We start from the raw sequence: 20,696 nt of genomic DNA, 5'->3' as shown, positions 1-20,696 counted from the left end.
TCAAGGCACCCAGTGCCAGAGGCAGCACAGCAACCCCAAAACATCACTGGACCTCCTCCATGTTTGACTTTAGGGAAGGTGTTCTTTTCTTTGAAGACTTAATTTTGATTTCTGCAAACATGGAAATGATGTGCTTTACCAAAAAGCTCTAATTGGGTCTCATTTGTCCACATGACATTGTGTTGTCCACATGACAAACATTGTCCCAGAAGGAATTTGGCTTGTTCAGGTGTGTTTTGGAAAACTCTAGTCCGGCTTTCTTATGTCTCTTTCTCAGCCTGGGTTTCCTACCGAAGAACCCCCTTTCATTGAGTTGGCGACGGATGGTGTGAGTTGAAACTGCCGTACCTTGTGTCTGAAGGTCAGCTTGAATCTGTTTGGCAGTTGATCGAGGTGCTTTCTCCACCATTCAAACAATCCTTTGCTGCAATCTTCGATCAAGTTTTCACTTGTATCCACATTCAGGGAAGTTGGCTGCAATGCCATGGGCCTTAAACTACCTGATAAAATTGCGTACGGTGGACACAGGAACATCGTAGTCTTTGGATATGGACTTGTAGCCTTGAGATTTTCCATGCTTGGCTACAATCTTTTGTCTGACCTCTTCAAACAATTCTCTGGTTTTCTTTCTTTTCTCCATGCTTATTGCGGTACACACAGTGAAAAAACCAGCACAGTGACTCCTTTTCTCCATTCAAACTGGTTGAATGAATGATTTTTATATTACAGGCACCTGCAACTCACCTAAGGTGAGTTCAATTCCAGAGTAAAGGAAAATCACCTGCTTGAAATACAATTATTTCAAACAACTTCGAAAAGGTGCCAATAATATTGTCTGGGCCATTTTACGATTTCTGTGTGGACTCAGCTAAGATTTAGTATTTTTTTTCACTTTTTTGGTTTTGTTCCACTGCAAAGCAAATAAATACATACCAAAATATTTTTTAATTCCAACAATTTTCTGGAAGAAATGGTGCATTATTTGAAAAAAGTGCAAGGCATTTTAGAAAGTTTTGCAAATTTATTAAAAAGAAAAAACTGAAATATCACATTGACATAAGTATTCAGACCCTTTGCTATGACACTTGAAATTTAGCTCAGGTGCCTCCCATTTCTCTTGATCATCTTTGAGATGTTTCTACACCTTGATTGGAGTCCACCTGTGGTAAATTCAATTGATTGGACATGATTTGGAAAGGCACACACCTGTCTATATAAGGTCTCACAGCTGACAATGCATATCAGAGCTAAAACCAAGCCATGAGGTTGAAGGAACTGCCTGCAGAGCTCAGACACAGGATTGTGTCGAGGCACAGATCTGGGGAAGCCTTCAAAAAAATCTCTGCTGCATTGAAGGTTCCCAAGAGCACAGTGGCCTCCATAATTCTTAAATGGAAGAAGTTTGGAACAACCAGGACTCTTCCTAGAAATGGCCGCCTGGGCAAACTGAGCAAATTGGGGAGAAGGGCCTTGGTAAGAGAGGTGACCAAGAACCCGATGGACACGCTGGCTGAGCTCCAGAGATCCTGTGTGGAGATGGGAGAAACTTCCAGAAGGACAACCATCACACTCCACTGATCTGGGCTTTATGGCAGAGTGGCCATACGGAAGCCAAATATTTCAAACTTGGTTTCATCAGACCACAGAATCTTGTTTCTCACAGTCTGAGAGTCCTTTAGGTGCTTTTTTGCAAACTCCAAGCGGGCTTTCATGTGTCTTTCACTGAGGAGAGGCTTCCTTCTGCCATGCTGCACATGTCCACCGCAGATGCCAGCTGGCTGGTACATGCCAGCTGGCTGGTACAGAACCCGGCCGTGCCACCATGGAGACCCGGCCGCCATGTTTTGGGGGTGGGGGGGGGGGCAACAAGTACACGGATGCACACACTAACGCTATGGTGTCTAAGAACGAGTGGCCGTCTAAAGTTGATTTTTATTATTTGTTTCTTTTTTCTTTAATCCAAACGAACAATATAGTCATTGCCACTATTTATCATACATTAAAGTACCAATCTTGATTGAAGTTGGCAACCACACGAACAAACGATACATTTATTTACCTAAATTTTTTTTCTATTTTCCTGATTATTTATGGTGTAAAACAGTTGATTATAAAACACCATGATAAAACTAAGTTATACTCGGTCATCTGGACATTCACTCTGTTCACTGTAACAGGAAGGGGTGCACAATCACACTTATATGCTGATAGCATAAAACTGCAACATAAAAACTGAGGCACAGTGACAAGAAAGAACACTTTCATATTTAATTAAATTCATTGCAACTTCATTTATAATTCAAACCTTAATTTAAAAAAATATAATAAAAAAAAAGAATACAAAATCAACCACTCACCCAACCAACCAACCAACCAACCACCCAACCACCCAACCAACCACACACACAAACATACAAACAAACAAACACCCCAACAAATAAACAAACAAACACCACATCCATTCTACGCTTGACCGAACAAAAATCCAAAGCAGATTGTTGGATTTTGTTGAGGCTGCACATGTGAAGTTGCTTTAGGCATTTTTTAGAATTGACCTTGTGATGGTAGTCTGGATCGAATGGACCCATTGCATCACAGGGTCTCAAGATGGTACTGCCCATGGAAAATGTACAAATATATTTTGGGTCAAAAAGCCACTCAAGAAAACATCAAAGGGAAAATGTGTAGTTGTTTTAGATTTCTCTAACATCTTTTGATACGTGGAGAAAAAAAGTCTTTAAGGTTTGTTATCCATTAATCATTTAATGTACACTTAATTAATAATTAATTATTAATTATTAATTGTGCTTCACTCCTTAATTCCTCTTTTCTCCCACCTCTGGAACAAACTCCCTCACTCTCTTCAATCCCACTCCTCCCTCCAGGTCTTTAAAACAGCTGTTCACCACCATCTCTTATCTTCCCCCATCCAAAACCTTGATCTTTTCTACCCCCGCTAATTTCACCCCAAATCCACTTTTTTTGAAATACCAACTTCTTTCCTGGAAGTCCTTGGTGTCCTTGTGTTTATACTTCTCCCACCCCCCACCCCCCTTCCCACACCGCCTCCCCCCAAGTCCTCTCCCTCCCACACATTCCCGATGTCCCTGCTCTCAAATGTTGTGTTTGTGTGCTTCCCCTTCTCTCCCCATCTTGTCTACCGCTCCCCTTTTTATAGACTTTGTTTGTTTGTCTGTTTGATTTGTTTTTGCTGTTTGAGTTGCTGTTTTGTCTGTTTGATAAATGTTCGCTCTTTCACGAGCCTCGATTATGTATACAAAAAAAATAAAAAAATAATCATTAATAAATCATTAAAGATTAATTTTTTAGAAGTTGCGGAAGGCGAGAAGACGAGGCCATTTCGTAGGGTTCAAAGCTGTTTATTCAAACAGGAATCTCCAGCACACTCTAAATTCGAACGGAAGTGGTAAAGCTTTTATAAAGCCAAAACCCGCTTCGGAGGGCGTGGCTCCCACAACCGCGCGTGCGTCACGTCCAACAAACCAAAAGCCCCACCAGCCCGTGCACGTGGATTAGACCAAACATAAGGTAACCGTCACATGCGGATAAGTTAACCGCGACATGCGAATAAGGTAACCGCTACAAATTAATCATTTAATACCGGTAAGTGCAAAATTCTTCTGGTTGTTACGGTACATCCTTCTTCTGGTTGTTACGGTACATCCTTCTTCTGGTGGCTTCGATTTGTGCACCCGTAGCAGGCACAACTTTTCGGCATCTTGCCACTAGAAAATATTCGCGCCACAACTCGGTCAATGTTGCCCCCGAAAAACATGGCTGCCGGTTGTCCTTGTCGACAGGGTCACGTGGTATGTAAGCCCTCTAGTCTATAATATAACTCTATGGGACCACCACATTGGGTTTTTTCTTTTCTTCTAATGAGCACCTCGTTAATCATCAGTTACTCGTCCAACATCTCCAGTTACTCCAGTCAGTTATCATCAGTTACTCCAGTGGGCTGACCAAGATGGCGGCCCACCATATTGGTAAACCACCACATCGGTTTTTTTTTCTTATGAGCACCTCGTTAATCATCTTCAAAAAGGATGTTATAACACACCCAAACACCCAGTTTTCATGATTTTGTTACAAGTTAATTGTGTTAATTTGCTTTAATGTGATATTTAAAGTTTTACAAATATACATCCGGATCCGGAAGGGCGGAGCTTAGTGAGCGTGCCGTTCCGGCAATGGAGTTGCTTGCGGTGGTTATTGCTGCCTGCTGAATGACTTTGGTTTTCGCTTGCAACAAACCTTTGTTGATGAACTTCAAGGAGTGATACTGGATCCTGGGGATATTACATAATTGGCGACGAGGAAAACTACATTCTTGAGATGGCGGTTTATGGAAAATTGGACGAGTTCTAGCCTGAGGGAGAGTCGTGGGAGGCCTACATTGAGAGACATTCTTTGTACTGTGAGGCCAACCAGATCACCGATGAAAACAAAAAGGGGGCGCTATTGCTTGCTGTCTATCGTCGGAGCAGAAGTATATCAAGTAATATGATCGTTGGTGTCACCTTCCAAACCTGGAGAGGTAATATAAGAGGAGTTGTGAAGGAACATTATTCTCCGAGGCCACGTAAAACCTTAGCACGGTTTCGGTTGAGGGTGTGTGTGTGCAGCAGCCGGGACAGGTTATAAGTGCATACCTCACAAAACTTCGAGAAATGAGTGAGCAATGTGAGCATTGAGCCCTGTTGGAGGACATGATGTGGGACCAGTTCACCTTTGGGGTGAGGGATGAGGCTCTGCAGAAGAAATTGTTGGAGTCAGATGTAGGATTGGGGCAGGCTATAGATAAAGTCTTGGCTCATGAGGCGGCAAAAGGTGGAGTGGCAGCGATTGGTGAAGCGTCGAGCAGATTGGCGTTGAATCAAGTATTTGATGCAGGACTCAACAAGCTGTCCTGGAGGAGCAAGCTTACGGAAGAATCTGATTCAGGTCGTGCAAGAACGGGTTGCTGGAGGTGTGGAGGCAGAACATGCTTCAGAAATCTGCCGATTTCGGAACAATAAGTGTTTCCAATGTGACAAAGTGGGCCACGTTGCCCGACGCTGTATAACAAAGCCAGGGGTCCTGCAGGTGGGCAAGCCAAAGCCATCGCGTCCGAAGTCAGAGTTGAAGCACTTGGAGCTGTCGGGCATGGGTGAGGTCGATGATAACCGACCACCTATTGCATTGGTGTGGGCAAACGCAGTGAGGTCGAGTACGATGTAATCTACCATACACCGGGTGCCGGAGCCGATGTGTGTACACTCGACGTTGGAGGTGTGGACGTTCCGATGGAGATTGACACGGGGCGTCATGCTCTGTCATCAAGCAAAACGTTTTTGACTCACACGCACAGAAACCTGCCATGCTGCCATGCTGCCATGTCACCGAACAATCAAAACGTTGAAAGGTGAGCAAGTCCCGGTACTTAGTGGGGGGGCCTATGTACTCGATTTCAATTTCGTGTGCAGTTCACGTAAATTTTGGGCAACCACAATAAATGTATTCTACTGGGTCCTACTAATCGGAAAAATGATGTCGCCATTTTTTTGTTGACCTTTAGTGACCTTGACTCAAGGTCAAAGTTCAAACGTCATTACAGTGACCATACTTCATTCAAAGTATATCGACCTTGGTACCAAAATGTGGCAAATTTCACAAGGAACATTGGTTATGACATTTGTTTTGTCATTTGCCCTCTCCGATGTTTGCAATATGCAAATTAATAAGCAAATGACCTAATTAGAGAAAAAATATGCATAATTAACATATAGTCTTCACCACCCACGTAAATCCCATCACTTCGCATTATTATTGAATGCCAATCATTAGTTACCATCTCAAATGTGTTCTGCTGGATCCTAAACTGGAAAAATATGTTGCTTATTGTTTTCTGTTGACATGTTCTTGATATTTACTGACCTTTGACATGTACTTGACTTTACTTACCTTGACCCAAGGTGAAATGTCAAATGTCATTTTAACCATGTGATGCGATCAAGCAAAATAAGTCGGATGTCTAGAATATTGATTTTTAACTCAACTGGACTACCGTCCAGTTGAGTTCATCACATACTGAACCTTCCGGCGTCTGTCGTCTGTCGTCGTCCTCTGTCGTCTGTCGCCCGTTAACTTTTCGACGTTAACACTCCAGCGTCCACAAATATCAACCGATTCTGATAAAACTTGACATGCAGCATCCTTACCCCAAGGACCAGGTTGGTATTACATTTCAGCCCGATCCGTTTAAAAATGTCGGATTTAGGCAACCATTTTGTTTTTGGTCATGAAAACGACGTTAACATTCTAGCGTCCACAAATTTTAACAGATTTTGATCAAACTTAGAATGTTTAACCCTTACCACACAAGGTAGGTTGCTATTGCATTCCAACCCGATCCGTCACAAAATGGCCGCAATAGGCCGCCATATTGTTTTCAGCTCCGAAACGACGTTAAGACTTTAACGTCCACAAGTATAAGGACACAAGGACCTTAAAATTATTACACAAGGTTGTTGGCTTTTCATTTAAGTCAAATCTAGTACAGACAACTGACCTACTTTAAAGTTGTCCAGTCAGTTCAGTTAAGTTCTACTTCCCTGGAAGCTCCAGTTGGATTCAAGTTCCCAATGCTTTTCTTTATACTGTTCATCCATCATGCTCATTTGCTCATGTTGGTTGGGTTTTTAGCCATTGTTAGTATTTTTAACATTTAATTTTTTGCCTAAAAACACAAAATTTATTCTGGCAGATGTCCAAATCACTTTGCTTGTTCGCATCACACATATATTCTGTTTGCTCTTTTCAGGGAATGACTCCAATCCTGTTAAAAAACCACCGTTTAGAGGCCATGGGGGTTGGCCTTTTCGGGGACCGTGGTAGTTGTTGTTTTTTTGGTCCCCTTTTTGAAGCAATGTTTTACGGCCGGATGCCCTTCCTGACGCCAACCCTTTTTGCCGCCTTCAACGACAAACGGGGAATTACCAGTGAACTGGTACTCAATTAGCCGACCTCGGAAGGATGACAGGCTGAGTCAACCCCCCTGGCATTAATTCGGCGATCGACCGAGATTCGACCGAGACCCAGGATCCTAGGATCCTAAGCCGGCACCCTAGCCGCTAGCCCAACACCAGGGATTAGGGTTAAGATAAAGATAGGCTGTTAAGATAGGCTAAGATAGGCTGTTAAGATAAAGAATTAATGCTTTTGTAAGACACAATGACCTGTAGTATCTACATGTAGGTCTACAGTCAACCTCATTCATACCTTGATTTTTATTAGTGCCCATTGGTAAGTCAAATTATTTAATACTTTCAAATGATAACTTGGATCGAACGTACTATGTAAATGATATTTTAATTCATCAATTTGAAAAGAGTATTTCATTTAGCGACGGATAGTATGTCCCAATTAACTCCGCTATTTCATCTTTTGCCTCATTAACAAAACGTTTTATCATTCAGACACATTTAATAATTATTTTGATGGCATTATATGATTGGCATTCAATAATAATGCGAAGTGATGGGATTTACTTGTATGGTGAAGACTATATGTTAATTATGCATATTTTTTCTCTAATTAGGTCATTTGCTTATTAATTTGCATATTGCAGACATCTGAGAGGGCAAATGACAAAATAAATGTCATAATCAGTGTTCCTTGTGAAATTTGCCACATTTTGGTACCAAGGTCGATATACTTTTAATGAAGTATGGTCACTGTAATGACGTTTGAACTTTGACCTTGAGTCAAGGTCACTAAAGGTCAGCAGAAAAAAATGGCGACATCATTTTTCCGATTAGTAGGACACAGTAGAATGCATTTATAGTGGTTGCCCAAAATTAACATGAACTGCACACAAACTTGAAATTGAGTACATAGGCCCCCCCCCCCCCCCCCCCCACTAACTCGGTCAAGTCTATGTAGAGGTGGTGTTCCAGCGACAGAAATGGATTTTGGGACGAGTCACAACCAAAACGGGTCCTAGCCTGATTGGCAGGAACTGGCTGGAGAAGCTGAGATTGAATTGGTCAGAAATCAAACAGTTTCAGTATGCTGGGGGCCAAGGGCAAGACCCCGGAGCAAGCCTCATAAGGGAATATAAGGATTTGTTTAATACGGGAGTAGGACAAGTCAAGGGGATGAAGGCAAAGCTGGGGCATCAGAGAAGGAGGAAAGCCTAAGCAGACCTGTGCCTTTTTCATTGAAAGCCAAACTGGAGGCAGAATTGGACCGTTTAGAGTCTGAGGGAATAATAGAGAAGCCCATTCTGACGAATTGGTTTTCTCCTGTGGTTCCTGTTCCGAAAGCCGATGCCTCTTAGGATATGTGGGGATTACAAGTCAACGTTTAATCATGTAGCAGTCGTGGATCAGTACCCAATTCCTAAGGTTGAAGATCTATTGGCTGTGATGAGCCATGGTCAGACATGGTCTAAGTTGGACCTAACAGATGCATATCAACAGCTGGAGCTAGAAGAGGGCTCGAAGGACTATACGGCCATCAATACGCATCGCGGTTTGTATCGTTACAATCGTATGCCCTTTGGCATATCATCGGCTCCAGCGATTTTCCAGAAATTAATGGCAGGCATGTTAAGATCGATACCATTTGTAGTTGCTCGTGACATCCTTGTGTCAGGCAGGAACCAGGAAGATCACCTTGTTCACTTAAGTGAAGTGTTTCATCGTCTGCGAAGGGCAGGCATTCGGTTGAACCGAGAAAAATGTTTCTTCTTCGCAGAATCCGTTGTATACTGTGGATACCGAATTGACAGGACAGGTACTTGGCCGGTCCAGGAGTCCGTGCGTGCCATTGTGGATGCTCCTCAGCCACAGAATGTGAGCCAGCTGAAAGGTTTTCTGGGGATGTTGAACTATTACCACCGTTTCCTTCCAAAAGTTTCATTGGTGTTAGAACCCCTGCACCATTTGTTGCGTCAGGGCATTGCATGGGAATGGGGTGTTGAACAGCAGTGAGATTTTCAGCATTCAAAGCGGTTGTTAACGTCGGCAGAAGTCCTTGTGCATTCTGACAGGAACAAGCCATTAGTGCTATCGGTAGATGCTTCACCCTGCAGAGTAGGTGCAGTATTGTCGCATGTGATGGTGATGGTACCCAAAGGCCCATAGCATTTGCTTCAAGGACTCTTAAGCAGGCAGAACGGAACTATGCTCAAGTGAACAGAGAAGGGTTATAGCGGTCATTTTTGGAGTGAAACGATTCCACCAACACGTTTGGGGTCGCCATGTGGAGATTCACAGTGATCATCAACCATTGTTGGGTTTATTGGGAGAAGACCGACCCATTCCACAGATGGCCTATCCAAGAGTGATTCGTTGGGGAATAGTTCTCGCTGTATATTCATACTCACTGAGGTATAAACCGGGGAAGGCTCATGGTAATTGTGATGGACTGAGGAGGTTACCTTTGCCAGAGAGTCCAGGTAAAACTCCTAGCGTGCCAGAGACTGAGATGGTCATGCACATGGTGGACATCTACTCATCCCCAGTTACCTCAGTTGACATTAAGAATTGGATCAGAAAGGACCAGTTGTTGTGCCAGATCTACAGGAACATACAGGTACATAAACTAGGAGGCATCCGTGTGGTACTCAAGTCTCTGAAGACTGAGATTAAAGCTCCATGGTCACAAATAGACAAAGGCAGAGATGTCGGTCTAGATTTCGCCCTTAAGGGCTTTAATCCTTCGAGCTTTAATCTCAGTCTGCAAAGACTTGAGTACCACACGGATGCCTCCTAGTTTGGAGGTGATATGTTGGTATAATTTATGCACATGACGTCAGCGTTATGTCATAGGGTTAGTGTGCTTCTTTGGTTAAATTTAATATTCCTGACTGCAAACCTCCTAACTGTTTATGAGCAGGGCAGAAACAACGTGTCCACGTGGCAGGCGACAATTGTTGCCAACAGGGTGTGCAGCAATTGCTGGGGTGAGACTCAATCTGTGCCTTGCTTCCTAGTTAAGTTAGGGGGTTCAATATGTATGTATGTATGTATGTATGTATGTATGTATGTATGTATGTATGTATGTATGTATGTATGTATGTATGTATATACGTATGTATGTATATACGTATGTACAGTATGTACATACACATACACACTTCATCCAATACAGTACTTTGTGTTATCACACAGCATTGGTTGAAATAATTATTGAAAGGGGAGTTAATAGGTGTAAAATTAAAATAACACATGACGGCATCGCATTTCGTGGCTAAAAAGTACATTTTGCACAAGTGATGTTATGAGCATCAACAATTTTCTCAAAGCCTCCACTCGTGTCTTCTACTATTATAAGAAAGTTGACTTATTAATACAGCTTAGTTTGGGTGAGAAGAAACCAAGCTTGTTATTTAGCAATCTTTAATTCCCATTGATCAGAATCTTCAAAATCTTGTGATTTGACGTCTCTGGTTCAGGGTTTTCTCCACTTGGACGTCGGATCTGCAGTTCCTCTTTCCAGATCATCAAAGCTAAGTTTCCTGGACCAGATAGGTTGTGTTTTGCTGTTTTATTTTAATTCCTGTGCTGCTGGTCGTGTTTTCATCCAATAATTAGAGTAAACGTCAATTTAATCAATTGAATTGAAACTACTTAATATGTCAATTAAAATTGCAACACTGACTTTTCGTCTTCAGACTTTTTGTCACGTGATTTTTGTAATATACATAATTGAATTGAATCCTTTTCACATCCTCACTTTTCTTTTCACACTTACAAAAAAGCAACAACAACTAGCTCTTCCACGATCCTTGACTATGTGTGTGTGTATCTGTATGTGTATATATATATATAAGAAAAACTGAACTCTATCTCATCTCACAGTTGCTCCCTCCTTCCCTATCCATTTTCCTTTTCAGTATGCCCAAACTTAATCTTTACTAAATAGAACGTTTCTTCATTCAAAAGGTCTTAATAACATTTAAAACTAGAATGGCACTGGGTAGCGCACGTACCTCCACCAGAGTGAACAGTTTAATTTTATATCCACTGATAGGCCGGATCTGCATCTGCATCTGGACCTGAACCGAAATCAAAATCTATTTAACGGGTGTAGAAAAGATCATGGCTTTGGATGGGGGATGACTTGAGATGGTGGTGAACAGATGACTTGAAGAATCGGATAGAAGAGTGTGGAAGGTGGTTCCCCAGGTGGGGAAAGAGAGGAATAAATGAGTGGAAGTGAGCAGTCGTTCTGGATTTATGCAATTTCACTTGCAATGGGGTTGTTGGTGGACCGTGTATGTGCAGCAGCTACTTGGTGTAGAGAGCATGGAGTGGGCAGAGGGTGCAAGACTAGAGATGAAGCAAAGAAAACGGGAAGACCAGCGTCCTGTCGCCGATGGTGAAGTGATAGGAAGCTGAGCTCAGAGACTCGGCTTCCTCATTAGAGATTCCAATGATCTTGAAAGTCTTGGTTTTCACGGCATCAAGCTGAGTAAGATGTGAGGCAGTGCAGCGAGGCCAGAGGGTAGAGCTGTACTCAATCAGGCTGCAGATGAATGCCTTGTAGGTGGATAGGAGCTCAGGTTTGTCAAAGAAGGACTTTGCCTGACGGAGGATGCCCGGTTTCTTTGGTGAGACCTTTTCAGAGGCGCCTGGCTTTGGAGGCCAACTTTGAAATGTGGCTTGCCCAAGAGAGATCATGGCTGATAGTGAGAGACTGAACCTCTTCGAGAGGGTTGGTTATAAAGTAAATGGGAGTGTTTGCCATACTGTCCTTTTGGAGAGAGAGAGAGAGAGTGAGGGTGAGTGAGGATGTGAGAGGGTGGGATTTGTCTGGATTGAAAGACATGTTCCAAGTGCTTGACCAGTTTGTGATTTTTTTTCAAGGTCTGAGTATGGGGAAGAGGCAGCCTGTCTGTCAGAAGGATGAGGCATGTCACGATAGGGAGTGGAGTCATCAGCAAAGAGATAGAGGATTTTCCTGAGAGTCAGAGAGATCATTGGAGAAGATTAGGAATAGAATGGGGTCTACAACACCGACTTGGGGTCCTCCAGCTTTGATAGGGAGAGGAGAAGAAAGGATTCCGTTGCGGGTCACACATTGGCTACGAGAGTGGAGGAAGTCGGTAATCATTGAGTGGAGTTGGCCTTGGATTCCATACGCAGAGAATTTGGAGAGTTTTGACTGAATCCATCCATAACTTTTTAAGATATCCTGCTCACAGACAAACAGACAGTGGTTGATAATCTTTGGTGGCAGATGCAACAAGACGAGTTGAATTATAACTTTATCTTGTTTCCCAGGTGCAATCCGAAACACTGCTTCTTGTGGAATGCAATGTATGATATTGTTTCTTGGCATTCCGTGCCATTGGTGAAAATTCATCACTGGAAACGCCTATGAATTGCGTTACTTACATTGTCCTAATGGAGAAACCTAGCAGGTTTGCTGAAATGAGAGTCACGTGATTGTTTTGCAGTTATTACATTTTTTTTATCATTAATTATTATTAATTAAATATTGTCTTGTTGCTGGCTCCCAGTTCACACCGAGAGTACGCCACGGATGGCAACCGAGCTTAATGAAGGCATTATCCAATTGATGGCAGATGGTACGCGAGACGGAATGAAAAATGCCGACTCACCTGGATGGCCGCCACACGCAGGCGTCTTCACCCTGCAAATTAATTCAACCTGAGACGGAATTAACGTGTACAAAAGGAATATTTATTGACGGAACCTAAGAACAAAGAACGCGACGGTAAAAACTAAACCTCTATATCGGGACGTCCCCACACCAGACTTCTACAACAGACACAGGAAGAATTTAATTAAAGCAATCGTTGTGTTCTGTGTGGTGTGGCTTATCTCTGTCTGGATGCAGTGTCCGTCAGGAATCGTTAGGTCCGAGCACGTCGTCCGACCACAGCTCTGGTTGGCGCGAACCGCTTGGTCCTTGGCGCGAACACCAGCCTCGCTGCGCGGTCCGTCCCACGCCACAGCACTCGTACGCAGGCACCAGGAGCATGAACAACAGGGGAGGATGATCGTCGGCACTCCACCGTCTCTCCACCGTTCGTCGTCGACCAACAAGCAAAGATCCAAACGAGAAGATGTCCAAACGGGAGAGGTCCAAACGGGAGAGAAGGGAAGAGAGGTCCGGGTAGGAAGGAATCCAAAACGAGGAGAGGGAAATGTCGGCCAGCGAGTGGTTTAACTGGCCATCTCGTGACGTCGGCTCTCTTCCCCTCCAACCAGTGCGTTGCTTCTTGGTAGTCTTTCACGCCCTCCTCACGTCACCGGTGCTTCTCCTCCAATCAGCGCGTAGCTTCTTACTCGTCTTTCGCGCCCTCCTCTCTGATTGGCCGAGCGCTTCGTGCCTTTGGTGTTATGTCATCGGTCGGTGGCCAATCAGTGTGGCACGTCCTTCACCTTCCTTACTCTGCCAATCGGCGACTTGGTTGTTACTTGCCCCTCCCCCAGCCAATTTCTGTCCCTCTGGGCGTGGCTCTTGGCCTGCCTGAGCCATGTCTGTCGCCATGCCGGTGTTGTAAGCCCAAGTGCATGGTCGCTTCCTGTCTGTTCTTCCTTGAGTTATTGTGGCGGAGGGGGGATTTAATTAGTGTGGTGCGCTATTGGGCTTAACTAATGTATTAGATGCGTTGCCATACGGGACACAGGTATGATCACAGGTTTGACATACCGGGAGTTAGCATAATCCCTACTCTACCTATCACAGGGCCATCCTTGTATGACCACGAATATACACATCTGAACAAACAGCCGAAACAAACTTATTACAGGTAAGGTTCCCTATCACGACAGCCGGAGCATAATACCTATGCAGATCTACCTGGATCTATATATGCCCTACCCAAAATTCATAACAATATTATTAATTGTTGAATTTTAAACAATTTTTACCCCATCTGTATTATTGCGTTGCACTACTGGATACCTCCAATTCATTTTTCAGGAATGTAGTGGATGTTTTTGAATATTATTGGAGAATGGAACAACTGAGTAACTGTTTTAAATGCCTCAATTCATTTTTATCCAGTGTTCTTCATATTACCATGTGTCCCATAAGGCAGTCTCATATAGAGACCATAAGGCAGCTTCTCTTGCCTTGCAGGCTTGTGGCCCCACTGGAGAGCTGGACTGTGGAAGCAACACATTTCTCAGAGGGTCTTGCCTCGTATACGATGCTAACTTCGGAATTCGTGATAATTTTAATGTTGGTCTTGTTCAAGGTGAGATAATCATATCAAAGTTTGATAGATAAAAGTCTTAAAAGAAATATAACTTAATATTTTTCCTTCTCACTTTACTCCGCACTGTTTGCTCTTCTCATATCAAAGCACTCTATGTAATTGAACAAAATTAGTGCGTCCCTCGTGTAGCAGGAGAAGGAGATTTGCAATCACTTTTGTGTGTTGGTGTTTGGCTGTGTGTATGTGTTTATCTGTGTGTCTGTGTCTGTCTGTGTCTATGTGTGTCTGTCTGGGCTGTAACATAAAAAAAAACTTTTTTTTAGCTGTTTATAAAAAAATTTGAACAAACCTTTATCATAAGAATATGGAGAAAACCAATTAATAATTTGGTCAAAAGGTCAAAGGTCAGCATCACCTAAAATGCTAAATTTTCATCCAATTAACCTGAAATTTTAATTTACCATTTGAATTATGTCATCAAATTTTCCACATAACTTTATTATGAGAACATGGAGAAGCCAAATAATTTGGTCAAATGGTGAATTGTCAGCATCACAAAAAATCGTCAATTTTCATCCAAATGAGCTGAAATTTTAAGAATTTCCACATTCGGACACTAAAATTGGTTCACCAGTTAAACTCTGGAAGCCCACTTTTTTAACATCAAAAGGTCAAGGCTGCATTAAGTCCTCAATTTTTATCCGATTGACCTGAAATTTTAAGAATTTGCAAATTGGGGCACTGAATTGGTTCACCGATCAAAAGCTAGAATCCCACCTTTTTTAAGATCAAAAGGTCAAAGGTCAAGGTTGCATGAAATCCTTAATTTTCATCTGATTGACCTGACATTTTAAGAATTTGCATATTGGGTGACTGAATTGGTTCACCAATCAAAAGCTAGAGGCTGATTGTTTTTTTGTTTTTTTTAGATCCAAAGGTCAATGTTGCATAAAATCATCAATTTGCATCCGATTTACCTGAAATTTGAGCAGGATTTGCATATTGAGTCAATGAAGCCCATTGTTTTTGTGGTCAATAGGTCAAGGTCGCCTAAAATCGCGAATATATTTTTTAGTTGTTTCCTTCATATTTAGCAACTGGAAGAAGGATAAGTCTGAATAAAAAGCTGACGCGGACGGGCTTTGTATTTTCAGATGCTTTCTAGTTTGCATTTTAATTCAAAATGGTTAGTCTTTTTGGTCTTTCCATCAGAGCACTTGCCTCATGGTGCTGTGATCTTGGTTTGGAATGCCATATATTAAGTTGAATTTTCAATTGTATACTTAATTCATAATTCATTCATTAATTATTTTGTGTGCAGCAGATATGTGCTTACAGCCGAATTGCTGTGCAAACGAATACGCCGCTGATAGTGAGTGTACCCAGCAGGTTCGGGCAGGAATTTGGAATTTGGACAGGATACCAGCAATAACTCGCCTTCACTTTATATAAAGGCAGCATGGGATCTTTAACAATCCCCAGATAATGCAGGTAGACGGAATACCCGGCTTAACGTCCGTCAGTGTGATGGACGGCGTGCTCAACGCAACTACATTTTTGCAAAGTACCGATCAATGGTTTTATAGTTTGGCCGACAATCGAACCGAGACTTGGAAATTCAAAGGGAAATGAGCTACCTCTGCGTACCATCCTGTTAGATGATTGTTTACTCATGGCATTGTCATTCATTCCAAAGTACAGTGATGTCTTCTTTCGTCCAGTCAAATATATATATATACACTTACAAGGCGTTCTACATCGTATCGTTAATATAGAAAAGACGTCCAGGGGGTACAATAGTACTATACCCAAAGTAGAGTCCTTGGTACCACTCAATCCTAAATGCTTTAAGGTACTATCTAATTCTTATCTATTGATACGTATGGAATTCTAATTCAAACTTATCTACTGTTTCTGTTGCCCCTGCTTTTTCAGGGAGATCATTCCATTCATCAACTACTCTCTGAGTGAAAGATCCCTATTTTGCTACCATCTTAACTCTTGTCTTCTTTACTCTCAGGATATGCCCCCTGGTCCTATCGCTGTCTATTTTGCTGAAACACTCTCCTGCACTTATTTTGTTTATACTCTTTATTATCTTAAATATATCAAATATATTCCCCCTGTAATCTATTCATTTATAGTGCATAAACTCCAATCTCCTTCAGCAGCTCCTTATAGCTGAGACTATGTAGGCCCAGAATCAATATATTAGCCTTACGCTGAACCCTCTCTATGGCAGCAATGTCCTTCCTGAGATGTGACCAAAACTGAACAATATTCTGGATGAGGCCTCACTAAATTCTTGTACATTGTTAACACTACCTCTTTTGATTTGTAATTTATCCCTCTATAAATACAACCTAAAACCTTGTTTACTATACCTATATCTACCTGGCGTTGTCCTGTCTCCTTACCCACCACATCTATGACTACCTCCAGACCCTTTTCCTGTGTGACATGCTCCAAGGTTGCCCCTTGCATCATGTAATCTCTATTTTCATTATTCTTACCCATCCCCAGTACCTTACATTTATTTATGTTAAAAACTGCATTTTGCCATCTTTTGCACAATCTATGAAAGTAGCTATATTATTCTGAATCTGACCAACTCACTTCTCTGCTATCTACCTTACCTCCAAGCTTTGTGTCACCTGCACATTTAGAAAGTCAATTCTTAACCACATTTTCCAAATCCTCATGGTTCTCGCAGTGATCCTGAAGGTACCCCCACTACTTGCATCCCAGATAGACATCCTTCAACTCACAGCCACTCTTTCCTTCCCATCACTAATCAAGTTTCCAATCCAGTTAGCTGCCTGTTCAGTCACAACACAAGCCCTCGCCTTGACTAACAACCTCCTATGTGGTACCTTATCAAATAAATGCCTTCTGAAAATCTAGATACAGTTTACTATGTCCATTGCAATACCCTCATCCGCCCAATCAAAAATTGCTAGGAGAACTCAAATATGTAAACCATGGTCTCTCTTTAGTTTAAATTTATTTACCATTTTACCTTTTCTTCCAATCCCGAATTAACATCTCCAACATCTTCCACACAAGTGATGTTAAACTAACATGAATTTACTTCTTTCACTCTTATCTGGAACTTCTGTAATGTTTGCTGCTCACTTCCTGGATAGATACTCTCAGCTATTGGTAATTCCCTTGACCGTTATTTCCTATACAACATGCATTTTAAGGCCATTTTCCCTGCTAGAGCGGGGGTTAGCCTTGCAGTCCCCATGACAATCTTCTCCATTTTGCCCTATTTTCTGCATCTCTCCTTGTTAACCCCCTTGCCCGCATTTCTTCTTCCACCATCTTTAGCCAAGTCTTTCTCGGTCTTCCCCGTCCTCTACTTCCTTCTACATTCATTTCCATCACTCTTCTCAACCAGTCACTTTCATCCTTCCTCAACACATGACCAAACCATCTCAACCTGTTCCTCTTCACAGCATCAATCACAGGCTCTATTCCCATCATCTTTCGCAATTCATCATTTGTCTTCCCCTCTCTCAACGATACTCCGCACATCCACCGAACCATTCGCATTTCCACCCTTTCCAGCCTTCGTTGCTGCTCCACATTCATGACCCATGTCTCGCCCCCATAAATCATAACACTTCTCACACATGCAGCATACACCTTTCCCTTCAGCTTCAACGACACTCCCCTCCTCATCAGCATGCCACTCAGTTCCCGAAACTTCTTCCATGCACATCTAACTCCAGCAACCGTTGCCGAGTCTGATCCACCTTCTCCAATCAGCATGTCTCCGAGGTAGCAAAATGTTTTCACACCTCCCAGCTTCATGCCATCTCCAAGATCCAACTCAACATTTCCTCCATCTGCAGCTCCCTCTGTGCACACCTTACATTTGAATGTAGCTGCCACACTGGTTAATGACCCTCTCAGACCACTACATTTTTAATGAACCCACTCAGCGCACATTGTACATTGAATGGAGTTCACGCCGACACCCTTCCTGCACACAGCACATGGCCACTTCACAGTTCTTTCCACCTCACCACATGCTTTACCACTTGCCATCACCTTCGTCTTTCCTATATTCACCTTCAGACCTTTTGTCTCCATACATTCCTTCCACTTGTTCATCTTTTCCTTCAGTCCATCCATCCTTTCGCAATCAACACCAGATCATCTGCATACAACAACTCCCACGGTAAACCCTCCTTTACGTTCTGAGCCAGCACCTCCATCACAGCTACAAATAGTAGTGGACTTAGTACCGACCCCTGATGCACTCCCACCTTCACCTCAAACTCACCACTGTTCCCGTCCTTCGTCCTTACAGATGTGCGCGCTCTTTTGTACATTGCCATCACTACTCTGATCAACCATTCCTCCACTTCCTCAATGCCCATGTCAATACTTTGCGTGGAACCCTATCGAATGCTTTCTCCAGATCAAGAAACCCAAGAAACAACTTCTTCCTCTTCTCCATGTACTTCTCCTGCAACTGCCTCACAATAAAGAGCGCGTCTGTCGTTCCTCTTCCTGGCATAAATCCAAACTGCATTTCGTCGATCTTCACCTTCTTCCTTATCCTCCTCTCCAACACCCTTTCCAATACCTTCATTCCATGCTCCAATAACTTTATCGCTCGGTACGAGCCACACTCCAGAGGGTCACCTTTCCCCTTGTATAGAGGGACGAGGGTACTCAGTTCCCAATCCACTGTAATGCAGCCTTCTTTCACCACCAGCTTACAGATCTCTGTCATTCTCTTCACACCCCAACTTCCTGCTGCCTTCAACATATCTCCCACAACTCCCGTCGGCCCTCCCGCTTTTCTACTCTTCGTTGCTTTTATCGCTTCCTCAACTTCCTTCTCAGTTATCTTCTCTGCCGGTCCTAAAACTGGGTTACTCTCTATGTTGCCATCCCATTCATTCTCTGTATTCAACAGCATTTCCATATATCTTTTCCATCTTCCTTTAATTCCATCTGGGTCCACAACGATTTGTCCCACTTCATCCTTCAAGCAACTCACCCCCATCACAGCACACCTCTCTTTCGCTATCTGCTTTGCAATCCTGAATACCGCTCTCTGACCCTCTTCCGAATCCAAGCGTTCTCCGAACATTTTCCTACATGCCTCCTGCGTCTTTGCTACCTCTTTCCTTGCAGCCTCTTGGCTGCCTTATAACTTTCATGCTCTGCTTTTTCTGCTGCCGTACCCTTCGCCTTCTGCCACTCCTTCCTCTTCTCGTCAATCCTCTTTCCAACTTCATCATCCCACCACCATGTTTCCGAGATCCACATACCTCACCAACGGCTCCCAACAGACTATCTTTCATTGACATCCAACCACATTCAAGCTCAACCACATCATCCTATACCCTACTCAGCCTCTCTTTTAATGCCTCCCTTACTGTCACCTCTTTCAACCTCCACACCTTTATTCTCGGTTGGTACTTCACCCGCCGAGCTCTCCTCGCACCTTTCACCCTTATGTCGCAGACAACCAAGTGGTGCTGTGAAACAGCCTCCTCCCCCGGGATCACCTTTGTGTCCCGGAGGTGCCCTCTATCTTGCCTGCGCACCATCAGGTAGTCAACGTTTGTCGTCGACCCACCTGACGTGTATGTAACAAGCTTATTATCCCCTTTCTGGGACTGAGTATTACAAATCAACAAATCAACTCCATCAGCAAACTCCAAAATCCTTTCACCTTCTCCATTTCTCACACCATATCCGTAACCCCCATGAACTCCCTCAAAACCGTCCATACTCCTTCCCACATGTCCATTTAGGTCTCCTCCTACCACAACAACTTCCTCATCTTTCACGTTTTCCATCAGCTTCTCTATCGCACACCAGAACTTGTCCTTCTCTTCATCGCTCCGACCAACCTGCGGAGCATATCCCGAGATGACGTTCACCAAGAGCTTTCCAATCCTCATTTTCACCATCATCAACCTATCACTCACTCTAGTCACACTCACCACACTGTCTACAAACTCCTCATAAACAGGACACCAACACCATTCACGCCCTCCGGGCACCCTTGCCACACAAACTTGTATTTCTGTCCCTGCCTACCCTTCACCATTCTCACACCACTTCCCTTCCATCTCGTATCTTGCACACAACATATGTCCACTCTTCTTCTGACCAATACTTCCACCACTTCTCCTGATCTCCCTGTCATTGTCCCTACATTCCTTGTCCCAAACCTCAGAAACCGATCTCCACTTCGGGCTGTACCCTGCCCATATGTCGTTGTAATTGTCATGGTTCTCTTTTTGAGGCAATGTTTTTATGGCCGGATGCCCTTCCTGACGCCAACCCTCTTTGTCGCCTCTTACGACACGCAGGGATACGGTGTACCTATTCTAACCAGGGTACACACCGGGTACTCAGCATTTCCTATATTAACCGTTATTTTATTTATCATAAAATTTCCTATTTCTCTGATGCTGATTGGCCCCTTGGTAGCTTGTCCCAATTTATCGTACCAAAC

The 20,696-nt window shown here is 43.2% G+C and overlaps 1 protein-coding gene across 1 annotated transcript in view; it reads left to right on the top strand.

Annotated features, from left to right (window-relative positions):
* LOC137415355 (integrin alpha-M) overlaps positions 1-20,696 on the top strand; it is a 393,088-nt gene that overhangs the window by 173,175 nt on the left and 199,217 nt on the right. Inside the window, exon 13 of the mRNA XM_068100954.2 lies at positions 14,125-14,242. Coding sequence (XP_067957055.2) covers positions 14,125-14,242 — 118 coding nt within the window. The remainder of the gene's footprint in view (positions 1-14,124; positions 14,243-20,696) is intronic.

The sequence above is a fragment of the Myxine glutinosa genome, chromosome 14 (genome assembly GCF_964187855.1).
Source record: "Myxine glutinosa chromosome 14, kmMyxGlut1.1, whole genome shotgun sequence".
NCBI lineage: Eukaryota > Metazoa > Chordata > Myxini > Myxiniformes > Myxinidae > Myxine > Myxine glutinosa.
Note: the sequence above shows the minus strand (reverse complement) of the source record. Positions and strands in the feature narration are given on the sequence as shown.